The sequence below is a fragment of the Phoenix dactylifera genome, unplaced genomic scaffold, assembly GCF_009389715.1.
Source record: "Phoenix dactylifera cultivar Barhee BC4 unplaced genomic scaffold, palm_55x_up_171113_PBpolish2nd_filt_p 000554F, whole genome shotgun sequence".
NCBI lineage: Eukaryota > Viridiplantae > Streptophyta > Magnoliopsida > Arecales > Arecaceae > Phoenix > Phoenix dactylifera.
Genome location: NW_024067961.1, coordinates 154373 through 172227, shown reverse-complemented (window position 1 = coordinate 172227; position 17855 = coordinate 154373). Strand labels below are relative to the sequence as shown.

The 17855-nt window shown below is 40.5% G+C and overlaps 1 protein-coding gene across 1 annotated transcript in view; it reads right to left on the bottom strand.

Annotated features, from left to right (window-relative positions):
- LOC103708384 (fatty acid amide hydrolase) overlaps positions 1 to 17855 on the bottom strand; it is a 43453-nt gene that overhangs the window by 6168 nt on the left and 19430 nt on the right. Inside the window, 5 exon segments of the mRNA XM_039119452.1 lie at positions 987 to 1055; positions 14594 to 14686; positions 14823 to 14926; positions 15159 to 15242; positions 15324 to 15404. Of these exon segments, the coding sequence (XP_038975380.1) occupies positions 987 to 1055; positions 14594 to 14686; positions 14823 to 14926; positions 15159 to 15242; positions 15324 to 15404 (431 nt within the window).

The window sequence follows — 17855 nt, the reverse complement described above, 5'->3', positions numbered from 1 at the left end:
ATTCAACTTTTGCCTAAACTCTTGAACAATTATTCAGTTTATCATCGCATATGAATATTTTAACTTTTTGCTAAACCAATGTGTCCAAAACTTTCTAGGATATCTTATTACTTATAAAAAAATTTGATTTTGGTATACTATAAAATGGTTTTGCTAAACCTTTGCTTAAAATTTTCAACAATAATTTGATTTGTGTTATGTTCTAAAAGTCATTTTTTCAAATGAAAACTTAAATTCTTTGACCATGGTAAAGTTTACTAGCTCAATTGTGGAGCTCACTTCATAAACCTTACAATATTTTCACAGTGATTGGTGAAGGATATAGTTGACCTCTTCAAAGGAGGACTTGGAGTTTTAAAGTCCCTTTTATATCTAGTTATTCTCGGTATAATAGTTTGTCCTTGGAGATATATATAACAGCTATATTTCAAGTTTTGCAATGATCTTTTATTTAAAATTTATGGCTCATGATACACTTTCAAGTTTTGCAATTATAAAAAGGAAGAAATGGACATCAAGGTATGCCTAGTCAAATACATTAAAATGCTTTAATTAATTTAATTAGTAAACATGTACAAAAGAAATAAATTGTGTTACAAGTTAATGAGAAAAATAATGTCAGCATAGGCGTCAAAGTTGCTTGTATTGGGTAGAACGGATTGATTTCGCTCGGTTTCATATTGTACCGATCCATACCACCTGGTTTCAACCACTACTATGGCTAGGTGTGAGAAAATGGTCTCTTGACCCTATGTTGGTAGGGGATGTAATATGCCATACTGAGTGTACCATACCATACTAGTAAGGTATTGATATAGTACCCAGCTACTCAGTACTATATCAAGATTTAGTACACATACACATGCAAGAATATAGAAGAAAACCAGGCATCTAGTATGGATAATAGCTAAATAGATACATCTTTTGTGTTGATAAAAGGTATGATATGATAAAAAAAAGAAAAAACAAAAAATAAAAATAAGTACCCGGTTGTAGGGGTTACTATCATATCAACCTTCTTGAAAACTTCCATGTGGTAGTACATTATCCTTCTCCTGAATCACAAGGCCAAGAAAATAAGCTATAAAGGATTATGCATAAGAAACCATATATAACTAAAACCAAGCATTCATATTTAGTACAGAACATAAACATTTCAAACAAAATGTCTTAAAACCAAATGAAATACTAGGATACTATATGATACAATCAACATCAAGGTCGGCGGAACCATCCCGAACTGGGCGGTTCCGGCCGTACCGATGGCTCACCGGTACAGTTCCAGCAACGGAAACGAAATCCGTTGCTGGAGCCAGAGAAAGAGAAGGAAAGAGAGAGTGAGCAGGGAGCAAGGGAGAAGGAGAAAGAGGGCGGGACGCCGGCAAAGGCCAATGGAGGCCGCGGGAAGCTTCTTTCAAAATAGCGGAGCGGCCAAGGCATCGCTTCCTGCGGCCGAGGCCAGCCTCCGTCGGCCCTCCGCTGGCGTCCGCCACCCTCCATCGGGCTCCCTCCCTCTCTTCCCCTTCTCTCTCTTTTTCTCTCCCACGGTCTGCGTGCCGTCTTCTTCATTGATACAGGCCCGACATGGCTCGTACCGCCGGAGAACCAGTACGGTGCCCGGTACCGGTTCCGCCAACCTTGATCAGCATATATCCATAACCACAAGCAAGAATTAAAGTCCTAGTTTGTGCCAACCATCACAAGTTGCTTCGATGAAGTACTGAGCATTGGGACAATTCCAAGACTCCAGTAGATGAAAGACCTGGTCAACCAATCTGGCCAATACAAACCATGATAGTGACCAAGATGGCTGATACCCATCAACCTAACAGTTGGGATGGGTTGGCATCTTGGCAATATCACTGGGATACTAATTTTTTTCTTGTTTTCTCTTTTCTAATGGTTGTCTAGAGGTTTTTAAGGCTTATTAGTCTCATACATTAGGCTTAGGGGATGTTTTTGAGGTAATCGGTGGGTTTATGGTATCGGTATCAAATATTGTTGATTTTTGGCAGAAAATAACAAAAACAAAAAAAAATGAGGTGGAGACAAGGAGAGGAGATTATGGACTTGGAATTTGAGGAGGGTAGGTTTGAGCATAGAAGCCGGATCTGTCTACTCTTTATCCTTCTTCCTACATGTGAAACAAATGGCCAAAAGAAATATGGTGCCAGTGCCGATTGTTAGCATCCCACATATGCCATGAAAATTCGAAATAATTTTCAGATTGCAGCGGAAAAACTATGCGGGATCCGTTCATCGCATGAACATATTTTAAAACCATTCGTTTATAGATAGATTAGAATTAAATTATTTTAAACTATTTTAAAATCATTAAGAAGATCAGATCTTCACCTTGTGCGGGTAGATGGTCTCCGCAAATCTGATTCACGTGGATTTGTAGAAGGTTCGATGGAAGCCGCACACGCGTCCGACCTCTACGGGTATCCACACGAGGTAATGATTCGATCGAAGCCTACGTATCTCCCCGGGGTGCTAGCTCCCTTGCAGAGATGGCTATAGATGGCTGAAGTCCTCTCCTTTGAATCAACCTTTGATTGGCTTGAGAGGAGGAAGAAGAAGGAAGTGCCAAGGAAGAAGAAATAAAGGCTCTCTGTAGCCTTTTTCTTTTCCTTGCGCTAGAACCAAAAGAAGAAAGGGAAGGAGATCACATCACCCTTGATTTCTTCCCTTGTTGCTTGCGGATGGAAGGAGGAATGGGAGAGGAGTTTTCTGCCATGAAAGCCAAGGAAAAACCATCAAAATGCTGGCCGAAATCCCCTTCCCTTTTAATTAGTTAAGAGATAAGGATGAGTTCCTATTTTTTAGGAACTCATCTTTATCTCTTCTTTTTGGCTAACAAGGAGGGGCGTGCGCCCCTCCTCTTTCTCCCACGCACACCCCAAGGGGAGGGGCGTGGGCCCCTCCCTCAAGTTCATTTAAATCTGCTATTTAAATAAATTAAAGGGGGTTTTAATTTGGGTCCATTGCATGAGTCCAATCCTAGTCAAAATAGGATTTTTATGAACCCATTTCAATTTCCTCCAATTCCTAATCCAATTAGAATTTAATTGAGCCATGACTCTATTGAATTCTTCAATCCTAATCCAATTAGGAGTCATGAAATTAATTAGATTAAATTTAAAATTAATTAGGACTTAAGAAAATCCTAATCTAATCAGAACTTGTTCAATTTTCAGCCCTAAGACAATTTGGACTTTAGAAATCCTATTCCAAATAGGATTCTAATTTAATTTGAAATCCTAATCCAATTAGGACTCCATGATTCCCACTCCAAGTAGGACTCATGATCAAGTCCAATTAATTAAATCTAATTAATTAAATTAAATTGCAATCCGATTGCAATTATTCCTTCTTCTAGCCACTAACTCTTAGCGGGTTTTTATTTATCAATCTAATTAATTATTTGTGATTCCTAATCACATTCAACCATCGGATCGGTCATTACCTCTAATGTGTGTGACCCCATAGGTTCCATTCTGACTGGTAGTGAGATATATTGTGATCTCTATCACAATATCATTGAAAACTTCTTTCAATGGGTTGAAACAATTTCAACTCAACTCATCAGGGTTTATCGACCATCAAGATGATCCCTGTGAGTCTCACCATCCACCAGTGACACCTAGCAGTATGTAGTGGCCACCCAGCAGAATAGAATGATGAACCTCTAGGTGCAGTTATCGTATGATACAGTCCTTCTATCGTGGATCCCTACAGACCGGAGGTCATGGATAACTCGTCAAACCCCGTCGTCTGTCATATGTCTAGATTTATTTGACTTGAGTTCGATAGTGAAAAACTCTTTCTCCACTTTATATTTCTGCCCTGGCCAAGGTCTTAGAACTCAGTCTAACAAATCACATAGGATCACTCCTCTTCTATCAAGGTCGATAGATTCCATGTAAGTGCATACCCTACTCCTACAGTGAACTTACTGCAGCCAATCTACACTACAAGGACCCATATGGCTAGAGACCATGTATACGTGTAGTCAAACTACAATAACCTCACTGTGAGTAGCCGAAGCACCGCAGGTCAAAGGACCAGTCATACTACTGCAACATCAAGCAAGTCACTGACGAGTGGATAGACATCCAAGTGACTTCTTGTCTTGGTCACGCTCAGTACCCTTGTTCTCTAACAAGCACCTGCACTATCACTTCAGTGTCCCTACACTGTGGACTCGAGTCTCGTCCATCCAGAAGAAAAGTGATCTGTACACTGATCGGATCGATCACCGTCCTCGTGATGATCCATTGATCAGGAGCATTTAGAAATTAATCACCAATGATACATGGCTCAAATTCTCAACTCTTGAGAATATGTATCATCATCTTATTAATTCCTTGGACGATTCATAGACACATAAACAATATGAATGAAAAAGATGCCCATTTATTATTCAATAATAATAAAGTCAAGTACAAATTTATGTCCTAGAATTAATAATGTGTCCGCCAGATTGGCTTCTAGGGCATACATCTAACAATCTCCCACTTGCACTAAAGCCAATCAGACATATATCTAAGTCCCATCTTCTCAAGGTGGGCTTCTGTCTTCTGCTGATTTAACTGCTTAGTGAGCGGGTCTGCCACGTTGTCCGCGGAGTCTACTCTCTGCACCTCGACATATTTCTTCTCGAGGTATTCGCGTATGAGGTGAAAGCGCCGCTCTATGTGCTTGGACTTCTGATGAGACCTTGGCTCCTTAGCAAGGGCTATGGCGCCATTATTATCGCAGTAGAATGTGATGGCATCCGATGGCATTACATCTAGCTCTGCAATGAATTTGTTGAACCAGAAGGCTTCCTTTGCAGCTTCAGAGGCGGCGATATACTCAGCTTCCATGGTAGAATCAGCAATGATCGGTTGTTTGAAACTCTTCCAATTTACCGTACCACCATTGCACAAGAACACATATCCAGATGTAGACTTTCTATCATCAATATCAGTCATAAAATCTGAATCTGTGTATCCTTCTACCTTTAACTCTGATGGTCCTCCAAAAACCAAGAACAAATCTTTAGTTCTTCTCAAGTACTTAAGAATGTTCTTCACAGCTGTCTAGTGCTCTTCACCTGGATTCGACTGATATCTGCTAGTGACACTCACAGCAAGGGCTATATCAGGTCGTGTACACAGCATGGCATACATGAGGCTTTCTATTGCAGAAGCATAAGGAATCCTGCTCATGCGTTGAATCTCTTCAGATGTATTGGGGCACATCTTTTTGGAGAGATGAATCCCATGTCTTAGGGGTAATAGACCCCTCTTGGAGTTTTCCATACTGAACCTCTTCAGTACCTCCTCTATGTACATCTTCTGTGATAGGCCAAGCAACCTCTTAGATCTATCTCTATAGATCTTAATCCCCAAAATGTAGGATGCTTCCCCAAGATCTTTCATGGAGAACTCTTTTGATAACCAGACCTTGACCGAGGTTAGCATAGAAATATCATTTCCTATCAGGAGGATGTCATCCACGTACAGTACGAGGAACACGACAGCACTCCCACTAACCTTCTTGTAAACACACGGTTCCTCTTCGTTCTTGATGAACTCAAACGATTTGATCGCATCATTAAAACGAGTGTTCCAACTCCGAGATGCTTGCTTTAGTCCATAGATGGACCTTTGCAGCTTGCAGACCTTGTGATCTCCATCACTGGAAGTGAAACCCAAAGGCTGCTCCATATAGATATCTTCATCAAGATATCCATTCAGGAAAGCAGTTTTCACATCCATCTGCCATATTTCATAATCATGAAATGCTGCAATGGCAAGCAATGTTCGAATGGATTTCAGCATGGCTACAGGTGAAAAGGTCTCCTGATAGTCAATGCCTTCGCGCTGACTATACCCTTTCGCCACTAGCCTTGCCTTATAGGTCTCTACCTTTCCATCCGAACCTATCTTCCTTTTATAGATCCATTTGCATCCAATAGGTACTATACCTTCTGGTGGATCTACTAAGGTCCAGACTTGGTTAGAATACATGGAGTCTATCTCTGACTTCATGGCTTCCAGCTATTTCTCGAAATCGATATCAGATATCGCCTCGTCGTAGGTATTGGGATCCTGTACATGTTCCCTATCTCCCATGAGGAACATTTCCTCGGTGTCCTCTACTAGTATACCTAAGTATCTATCGGGAGGATGGGAGACCCTACTAGATCTACGAGGTGGAGGAGGTACTACGTGTACTGGCTCTGTATGAATAGGTTCTATAGGATCCATAACTCGTTGCTTTTCAGAGACTCTCTCTTCAAGCTCAATTTTCCTCCCACTGCCTCTATCAAGGATAAACTGTTTTTTCCAGGAAGACGGCATGTCGGCTCACAAACACATTGTGATCCTCTGAGATGTAAAAATTGTATCCTAATGACTCTTTAGGATATCCAATGAAACGAGCACTTATGGTCCTAGGCTCTAACTTGTCTGCCTGTAGTCGCTTGACGTGGGCCGGACATCCCCAAATCTTGAGATGACCAAGACTCGGCTTCTTACCATGCCATATCTCATACGGTGTGGTAGGAACGGATTTAGAGAGAACTCTATTCAATAAATAAATTGCGGATAATAAGGCATCTCCCCAAAGAAACATAGGTAGATCAGTGAAGCTCATCATGGATCGGACCATATCCAATAGAGTCCGATTCCTCCTTTCTGACACCCCGTTGAATTGAGGTGTACCCGGAGGTGTCCATTGTGAGACTATGCCATTTTTCTTGAGATAATCCCGGAATTCCCTACTAAGGTATTCTCCTCCTCGATCTGATCGAAGAACCTTAAGGATTTTTCCAGTCTGTTTTTCTACTTCATTTCTGAACTCTTTGAACTTTTCAAAAGACTCAGATTTGTATCTCATAAGATATACATACCCATATCGTGAATAGTCATCGGTAAAGGTAATGAAGTATGAATAACGACCCCTGGCTAACACATCGAATGGGCCACACACATCAGTGTGTACCAGGGTAAGTATTTCAGTGGTCCTCTCCCCATGTCCTACAAAGGGTAACCTAGCCATTTTTCCTTGAAGACAGGACTCACAAACTGGATATGACTCGGAAGTCAATGGGCCAAGAAGCCCATCTTTCTCCATTTTGTTCATTCTGTCCTCTCCAATATGGCCAAGCCTGAGGTGCCACAAATACTTCTGGTTTATCTCATCTCTGGATCTTTTAGATCCTATGGCACTCACTACTTGCTCAGACACATTCACAGACACATCAGTATGCAAGTGATAGAGACTGTCAATCATGAAACCACGTGCAACTAATTTATTTCTGAAATAAATAGAACAGCAATCTTTGTCAAAAGTCAAAACATGACCATCCTGTGCTAAACACGAAACAGAAATCAAATTCCTGCTAGCAGCAGGGACATAATAACAGTCTCTAAGCAATAAACTAAATCCAGACGGTAATCGCAGAGGATAGGTGCCCACAGCTACAGCAGCAACTTTTGCCCCGTTGCCAACCCGAAGGGTCACTGCACCTTCCGCCAGCCTCCTACTTTTCTTTAGACCCTGCGTAGTAGTGCACAGATGAGCACTAGAACCAGAATCTATAACCCAACTAGAAGTAGAAGAAACCGTAAGGTTAGTTTCAATTACGAGCAAGTCTAACATACCTTCAGAAGGTGTGTCTTTTTGGTTCTTCAGGCTCTCGAGGTATGAAGGGCAGTTCCTTTTCCAGTGGCCGTTGACGTTGCAGTGGAAACATTTTTCTTTGTCATCAGCCCTTTTCTTATGAACTTCCTTCTTAGGCTTTTTGTCTTTCTTGTGCTTCTTTGCAGACTTCTTTTTCTTCCAAGTAGACTTTCTCTTGGAACCAGAGGTCAGCTCAGCAGCCAGAACAGAGCCCCTTGAACCTTTCAAGGCCCCTTCAGCAGTTACCAACATGTTCAACAACTCGGTCTTCGTGCATTCAATTTTATTCATATGGTAGTTTACTATAAACTGACCAAATGAATCAGAAAGGGATTGCAGGATCAGATCTATTTGCAGTTCCTTATGCATGGACATACCGAGCTTCTCAAGCTCCTCGAGGTCCTTGATCATAGTCAAACAGTGATCGTGGACAGACTGCCCCTCGCGCATCTTTGCCTTTAAGAGCCTCTTGGACACTTCAAAGCGTGCAGTGCGGCTCTGCTCACCATACAACTCTTGCAGATGAGCCAGTATTTTCCTAGCAGTCTTTATGTTTTCATGCTGGCATTGAAGTTCGTTAGTCATGGATGCCATGATGTAGCACTTGACCCTAATGTCGTCATCAGTCCACTTCTGATGCGTCTCACGCTGATCATCACTAGGACGTGCTGGTAGCCTAGGGATATCATTCTCGAGCACATACCCTATTTTCTCACAATTCAGAACAATTTTCAGGTTCCTAAGCCAGTCTTTATAGTTGGTTCCGGTCAGTCTGTTGGTCTCAAGGATTCGGGTCAAAGGGTTTGAAGCTGACATTGTGATCTGTAGAGAGTAAAGATTCTAGTTAGACTTTGTACTTGAACTTAATTTGTTCTAGGGACTTTTAAAACAAATATGCTCCCACTATTTTCTCGAATCCCTCATACTCCCCTGATGGAGAAACGAAAACCCTACGCGACTAGGATTTCTAGTGGGTACTGCGGTTTCACCGATTTACATGCCGCCTCACCTAACAGTTATTGGTGACATATAAATGGATGAGTGTACAACTCTTGTACAATGCTTCTCAAGCATATTGCAGTGGTACTTGGTCTCTAAGTGATGAAGACCTCACCTAACAGTTATTGGTCCCATTACTTAGTTAAGTCAGACCCACCGTATAACCGCGAAAATAAAGTCGTCATTGGGTCCTCACCTAACAGTTATTGGTGCCCAACCCCACCTTTACCCCACAACATCTCATGTCTAATAGAGAGGTCCAGTCCCCCGATGCAACTTGCCCACTGTGTCCAGCCGAGACAAATCAACGCCGGAAAGACCTTAGCAACTCTACTACGGTGGAAGACCTATGGACTTAATATTGCATAATCAAGTCTTAGTGTTTGCAACTTGAGTTCTTCATAAGAGGTAATCGAACAATTGGCCAGGTAAGCAGGTGGGAGGCTCCCCTTACTCAGAGAGTAAGGTCCTAATTAAGTAACCACCTTATAGGCTTGCCTAGACACCAATTAGATCAATTAATCTAATATGACTAACTCATATTGGTTCACCCTCGACTGATTAGGGAGGTTTCGATTTAGGTCTCACTCGATCGCGTATTCACATCTCATGCAAATATAAGTCTACCCGCATAGACATAAGCATTAAACATCCAGGCATTTATCAAAAATAAAATTAAATGGTGATGATCATGGATCCAAGATGGGGTCATTTTACAAGCACATGCACGTCAATTGGTTTGATCGTCTTCAACTCTTGACTCGATCTTGATCCTCTAGGTCCAATTGTGATCAACTCCTTGATCTATCTTCAATCAACCCTTGATCTTGATCCGCGCATGTTGAGCTTGTTGATGTACATATCGATCAACCATCGACGTGCAACACACATCATAGTTTACATCCCAGATTGCTTTAAAAATTAAATAAAAATAAAAATAAAATTACAACCCTTTTCATTGAGACACGCAGGTCTCTAATACATGAATTTAAGATTCACGCAGGCATCTGAAAATTAAAATTACATGCATCACAGAACATCACAGAACATCGCAGAACATTTCAGCACATTTAAAGGGTCCATCCATGATCATCACCATACACATCACATGCATAAAAAATTATTTTCAGATCTGTAATTTAACTGATTATATCATCTCATGACTTGCTGATCATGCATGATTTGATTCTAAACATTTGTAATCACATTATTAATGCATTAGAATCATTAATCTAAGCATCCATTAATTAGTATGCAGAAAAAACAGCAAGCTGAAAATTCTGCATACTTAATTTTCAGCAAGCATAATCCCTTAAATTTCAGATCTAAAATGCCTTGAAAAATTTAATTCTAATCTTAATCTACATAACCATGGCTCTGATACCACTGTTAGCATCCCACATATGCCATGAAAATTCGAAATAATTTTCAGATTGCAGCGGAAAAACTATGCGGGATCCGTTCATCGCATGAACATATTTTAAAACCATTCGTTTATAGATAGATTAGAATTAAATTATTTTAAACTATTTTAAAATCATTAAGAAGATCAGATCTTCACCTTGTGCGGGTAGATGGTCTCCGCAAATCTGATTCACGTGGATTTGTAGAAGGTTCGATGGAAGCCGCACACGCGTCCGGCCTCTACGGGTATCCATACGAGGTAATGATTCGATCGAAGCCTACGTATCTCCCCGGGGTGCTAGCTCCCTTGCAGAGATGGCTATAGATGGCTGAAGTCCTCTCCTTTGAATCAACCTTTGATTGGCTTGAGAGGAGAAAGAAGAAGGAAGTGCCAAGGAAGAAGAAATAAAGGCTCTCTGTAGCCTTTTTCTTTTCCTTGCGCTAGAACCAAAAGAAGAAAGGGAAGGAGATCACATCACCCTTGATTTCTTCCCTTGTTGCTTGCGGATGGAAGGAGGAATGGGAGAGGAGTTTTCTGCCATGAAAGCCAAGGAAAAACCATCAAAATGCTGGCCGAAATCCCCTTCCCTTTTAATTAGTTAAGAGATAAGGATGAGTTCCTATTTTTTAGGAACTCATCTTTATCTCTTCTTTTTGGCTAACAAGGAGGGGCGTGCGCCCCTCCTCTTTCTCCCACGCACACCCCAAGGGGAGGGGCGTGGGCCCCTCCCTCAAGTTCATTTAAATCTGCTATTTAAATAAATTAAAGGGGATTTTAATTTGGGTCCATTGCATGAGTCCAATCCTAGTCAAAATAGGATTTTTATGAACCCATTTCAATTTCCTCCAATTCCTAATCCAATTAGAATTTAATTGAGCCATGACTCTATTGAACTCTTCAATCCTAATCCAATTAGGAGTCATGAAATTAATTAGATTAAATTTAAAATTAATTAGGACTTAAGAAAATCCTAATCTAATCAGAACTTGTTCAATTTTCAGCCCTAAGACAATTTGGACTTTAGAAATCCTATTCCAAATAGGATTCTAATTTAATTTGAAATCCTAATCCAATTAGGACTCCATGATTCCCACTCCAAGTAGGACTCATGATCAAGTCCAATTAATTAAATCTAATTAATTAAATTAAATTGCAATCCGATTGCAATTATTCCTTCTTCTAGCCACTAACTCTTAGCGGGTTTTCATTTATCAATCTAATTAATTATTTGTGATTCCTAATCACATTCAACCATCGGATCGGTCATTACCTCTAATGTGTGTGACCCCATAGGTTCCATTCTGACTGGTAGTGAGATATATTGTGATCTCTATCACAATATCATTGAAAACTTCTTTCAATGGGTTGAAACAATTTCAACTCAACTCATCAGGGTTTATCGACCATCAAGATGATCCCTGTGAGTCTCACCATCCACCAGTGACACCTAGCAGTATGTAGTGGCCACCCAGCAGAATAGAATGATGAACCTCTAGGTGCAGTTATCGTATGATACAGTCCTTCTATCGTGGATCCCTACAGACCGGAGGTCATGGATAACTCGTCAAACCCCGTCGTCTGTCATATGTCTAGATTTATTTGACTTGAGTTCGATAGTGAAAAACTCTTTCTCCACTTTATATTTCTGCCCTGGCCAAGGTCTTAGAACTCAGTCTAACAAATCACATAGGATCACTCCTCTTCTATCAAGGTCGATAGATTCCATGTAAGTGCATACCCTACTCCTACAGTGAACTTACTGCAGCCAATCTACACTACAAGGACCCATATGGCTAGAGACCATGTATACGTGTAGTCAAACTACAATAACCTCACTGTGAGTAGCCGAAGCACCGCAGGTCAAAGGACCAGTCATACTACTGCAACATCAAGCAAGTCACTGACGAGTGGATAGACATCCAAGTGACTTCTTGTCTTGGTCACGCTCAGTACCCTTGTTCTCTAACAAGCACCTGCACTATCACTTCAGTGTCCCTACACTGTGGACTCGAGTCTCGTCCATCCAGAAGAAAAGTGATCTGTACACTGATCGGATCGATCACCGTCCTCGTGATGATCCATTGATCAGGAGCATTTAGAAATTAATCACCAATGATACATGGCTCAAATTCTCAACTCTTGAGAATATGTATCATCATCTTATTAATTCCTTGGACGATTCATAGACACATAAACAATATGAATGAAAAAGATGCCCATTTATTATTCAATAATAATAAAGTCAAGTACAAATTTATGTCCTAGAATTAATAATGTGTCCGCCAATGGAGGCCGCGGGAAGCTTCTTTCAAAATAGCGGAGCGGCCACGGCATCGCTTCCTGCGGCCGAGGCCAGCCTCCGTCGGCCCTCCGCTGGCGTCCGCCACCCTCCATCGGGCTCCCTCCCTCTCTTCCCCTTCTCTCTCTTTTTCTCTCCCACGGTCTGCGTGCCGTCTTCTTCATTGATACAGGCCCGACATGGCTCGTACCGCCGGAGAACCAGTACGGTGCCCGGTACCGGTTCCGCCAACCTTGATCAGCATATATCCATAACCACAAGCAAGAATTAAAGTCCTAGTTTGTGCCAACCATCACAAGTTGCTTCGATGAAGTACTGAGCATTGGGACAATTCCAAGACTCCAGTAGATGAAAGACCTGGTCAACCAATCTGGCCAATACAAACCATGATAGTGACCAAGATGGCTGATACCCATCAACCTAACAGTTGGGATGGGTTGGCATCTTGGCAATATCACTGGGATACTAATTTTTTTCTTGTTTTCTCTTTTCTAATGGTTGTCTAGAGGTTTTTAAGGCTTATTAGTCTCATACATTAGGCTTAGGGGATGTTTTTGAGGTAATCGGTGGGTTTATGGTATCGGTATCAAATATTGTTGATTTTTGGCAGAAAATAACAAAAACAAAAAAAAATGAGGTGGAGACAAGGAGAGGAGATTATGGACTTGGAATTTGAGGAGGGTAGGTTTGAGCATAGAAGCCGGATCTGTCTACTCTTTATCCTTCTTCCTACATGTGAAACAAATGGCCAAAAGAAATATGGTGCCAGTGCCGATGCCATAGCCCATTTATTACCTCAAAAACATCCACTAATCCAAACTTATCACATTAAAAAAACCCTTAAAAAGCCTTCAAACAATTGTTTAAAACAACAAACAACGAAAAAAGGCCAAAGAAAATATGACATCCTTTCCTATCCTAAGTGTCGAGATGGTACCATCCTAATACGATCCCAACCCAGTCTTTGACAAATATTGAGTGTAGGAGTAGGATTTAAAACCTTCACTACAAGTGTTGACTTGGGTTAGTTATCTACTACCCAACTGCCACATATGATATGAAGATAGTTTCTAAATCCATGAGTTGGAACAAAAAAACCACTCATATATAAATTTCATTATGATAGGATACCTTAAGTAACAAATAGACTAAGTTTTCAAAATCGTCATTTGATCTGATACATTACTTTGACATAGATTAAGACAGAAATATTAGGCATATCATGTAAAACTAACAATTTCTAAAACAACAAGGGAATTGTTAAGTACCTAAACAAATAGTACGTCATAAAAGCAAGAAATGTCAAAATAAAATATATGAACATTTTTCATAGAATTATCAAAACTAAGTAGCATGGTCTGCTATGCCAGTACCAGGCCCCGGACCAGTTGCTCGGCGGCACTGGTCGGTACGGGTCTGCGCCGTGTCGGGCCTGTACCGACACAATATAGAAAGCGGGGGAGAGGGCAAACGGGAGAGAGAAAAGAGAGAGAAGGGGGAGAGAGGAGGGTCGGCGGAGGCCACGACCCAGGTAGGAGGCAGAGGAAGGCTCTGTGGCCAGAAAACAGGCCGGGTCGCCTGTTTCGTTCGAAACAGAAGTCCGACCCCTTTTTTTTGTGATTTTTAAGTGAAGTCGGCAATCGTGAAAAAAGAGGTCGGACCCTTGTTTTGATCGAAACAAGGGACTCAGCCTATTTTCCAGTCGTTAAGCCTGGAGAAGCGTCCTCCATGCGGCTTGCTGGCCTCTGCCGGCCGGTTGGCACCTCCCTCTCTTTTCCTCCTCCGCTCGCTCTCTTTTCCTCTCTTTCCTTCTCCTTCTCCCCCTCTGGAAACAAGTTTTGTTTTTGTTGCCGGAACCGTCTCGGTTCGCTGCCGGGACGGCTCAGTACGGCCGGAACCGCTCGGTTCACTGCCGGTTCCACTGACCTTGCTAAGTAATACCATTTGGAACATAGAACATAAGTAGGCTTTCATTAAATAACACAAAATTGAATTTAGATATCAATTACAGGGTGATATCTTGCTAATTTTGAGCTCTCTCTCCAAATTAGAACTATTATATCAATAAAATAATTTCAAGATGCATAGCCTGCATGTATATGCCCTTTGTGACAACAAATGTAGCCTTTGGTGGAAAGAGGTATAGAGAAATGATATAAAAACTACAAAAATGATTCCCATCATAGGTTCATACATATTTATTTTTCACTCACCTAAGGCGTTGGGCAGCAACATACTCTGCTGCAGAGAATGACCGAAACAGCGCCAAATTAACTCGGGTATCAAGCGTTAATTCTGAACATCTCCTAAAGATAAAGAAAAACAAGGTTCTTAGTACAGATTAAGTATTATATGAGCACAAAAGTTGTAATGAGATACAGTTATTGATGCAAATAAATTTCAATATGGTTCAGAAAATATACAATAGATAAGGATATATACCCCTCCACAGAATTAGGGCTTAAGGAACACATTGTTTCAGAGCCAATCGAAACTATGTGGGCAGTGCGCATTTCCTCTAGTTCTGGCAAAACTATCTCTATTGTCTTGAAACGACAAAATAAATAAACAAGCAAATCAGCTCCTCATAGATAGAAGATGTGCTAAAATTTATAAAATTCTATAGACAGTTTCATTTTGGTGTACATGTCCATCTTCTTGACCTTTTAAGTAAAACAATAACTAAATTTTCTCGAAAAGTAAAATTACGAAGCAAAGACACTAATTTTTCTTGAAAAGTAAAACTAACAAGCAAAATATATCAAGTATTAAGCTTACTTGGCATCCAAATGTATCTGAAAGTAGATTAAGGACATCCTCGCACTTAGTGGAGATATCATTGCAGGAAACATCATTAAACCACTGCAGATGGAAAATTGTCAGTCCAAACTTACATATCACATGGTCATTGACATCTTGAATTTTAAAGCTCATAGTTCATACCTCCGTATATTTTCCCAGTCTAAATGACTGCAAGATGGTTAAACTATCAGATGATGATAAATTTGGCAAGCAAAGTGGGGGCTGCAATGAAATTATGAAAGGGTCATAGGAATCCAAAAGACAGATTCTGATATCTGCACAACAAGTTTAATCTATGCCTTAAGGTGCATTATAAATATATAAAAAAAAGAATCATAAAGAGTATAACTCTCGGGGTAAAAAAGTCAAGATGCAAAAGCTCAAACCAGGATAGGACATTTCATATATTACACAGAAGCAGCAATGTCAAACTGAATGATCAGAATTATTTGTAGAAATGTTTGATACTTTGATTTGACTAACAATAAGATGTGTCAAATTGGAAGGGAAGAGTACTAACAAATTCTAAATCAAGGATAATATCGAGTTCAAAAACCCAAGGGTGAATTTCTGACTGGAAACAAAGCATAACATTCCCGGAAACTATCAATTCATTAATATGACCAAAGATAAATTTTTCATCATATGTTGACTCTAGACTGGATTATCCAACATCAAAAGCTTGCTTATGCCGAATAATATCTAGAAAGGATTATCGAACACCAATAGTTGTAAAAGTGGTTTCACCTAGTTTTAGGAATACTAAATGAGCTTGCATATACTTGTGGTCAAGGTTCCCTGTACCACCCCAAACCATCCAGTTCGGAGCATACCAAACCATATAGAGGGCAAATACGCACGATTCTGAAAGAAACCCTATCATGCTAGTAGTGATAGCATGCTGAAATTTAAAATTTTTCAAATCTATGGCTGTACCTGTTCGGGTTGCCTACGTACCCCTTCATAAGGGGGATCAAGCCACACGTAGTTCTTCTAATTTTGAAATTCGCAGCGGAAAACCAAATTAAACATTTTAATTCTAGCATGCATAAGAAATCAAATTTCAAAGTATCACTACAAATATACATGATCAATATGCCAGGATCGTTTAAACGTTTATGCTAAAATCATTGCATGATTAATTTCAGATCTGAAATGAGATTATAAATTAAGTTCTAAACTTAATTAATCTAATCATCCAACTGATCTTCGAATGCCCATCGAATAGGGTCTGAAGAGTAATCTGTGAAGAGCCCCAAAAGAGGTTTAACCCTCAAGGATTGGAACCTATAAGAGATATCATTGAATTTAGTTTCATACCTTTATGAAATCAGAAAGTATTAGATCTGATGCTAGAGCTTCGTAGCCACACACTTGTCTGGCCTCTACGAGTGATCCACGTGAAGCTCCTGGAATGATCCAATCCCACGGAAGTGCTAGCTTGCACAGGATCTTCCTTTGCTGAATTTTGATCTTTCCAATGCTATCAACTTTTGATTCGCCTTCTTGGAAGAACTTGGAGGAATAGCTAGTAAGGATTGAAGAGGACTTAGATCTGATCTAAAGGCTCTTTAAAAGACCCCTACCAGCTATTTCGAAATGGACTTAGAACACAAGTAGGGAGGCTGAATTCCTTTTTCTTTTTCTTTCTTTTCTCTTGGTTTTTCTTCTCTTTTTTTCATGGTTTTTGGCGACACAAGGAACTCTTCCTTTTATAGCCACGCCATCTGATTATTTGAATTCGAATTTCAAATGGAAATCTGGTATCTTGTTGGCACATTTAGGGGATGGTTGCAACAAGATAGATCTTATCTTGTTTGAATTCAAAATTCAAACAACATATGGTTCATGCGGATAAGATAGGATCATAATGTGTGGTGATGATCTTCCATCATCATCTACCCATTCTCCCACATGTTCCACGATCCAAATCCCACGAGATTTCATTGAAAAACCACTTTTGGATCGAATCCCGAAAGTTCAGAACATCCGCGAACTCCAGATTTTTCGGAAGGAGTCGACCTTCCCGATCTTCGAGTCGACTCCTTCCCCTTTGAGTCGACTCCAAAGCTTCGCAGGTCGACTCCGGCTAAGACGACAGAGAACAATTTCTCTGATACGCCCAGCGAGTCGACCCCTTCATAGCTCAAGTCGACCCCAACTTGCTCGAGTCGACTCCACTTCGGAAAACAGAAGACGTTTTCTGTAGATTCTGAGAGAGTCGACCCCACCCAAACTGGAGTCAACCCCAGCCCATCTCGAGTCGACTCCAAGAAAACTCGAGTCGACTCCAATCAGGTCAAAAACTCTGAGTGAACTCAAAATTGAATCTAATTCAATTTGGCTAATCCTTAGTCCAAATATTCAATCAAAGTGAGTTTATTAGTAATCTAATTACTAATTAATCCTCCAATAATTACCTTAATTATTTTATAGGATAATTTGCCGATCGAATTGACCAAATTATCCCAGAATGATTCTCAATTATCCATCAGCTATCTTGATCAATCAGAAAATTTTTATGCGTGTGACCTCATAGGTTCGAACCTAAACCGGTAGTATAGGAACGACTGCCTGCACTAATCGATGTGACCATCTAGCAATGGTACCCGACGTCCGGATAGGCCGAATATATGCGAAGCAAATATTCTGGAATCCTGAACTATGGTTACT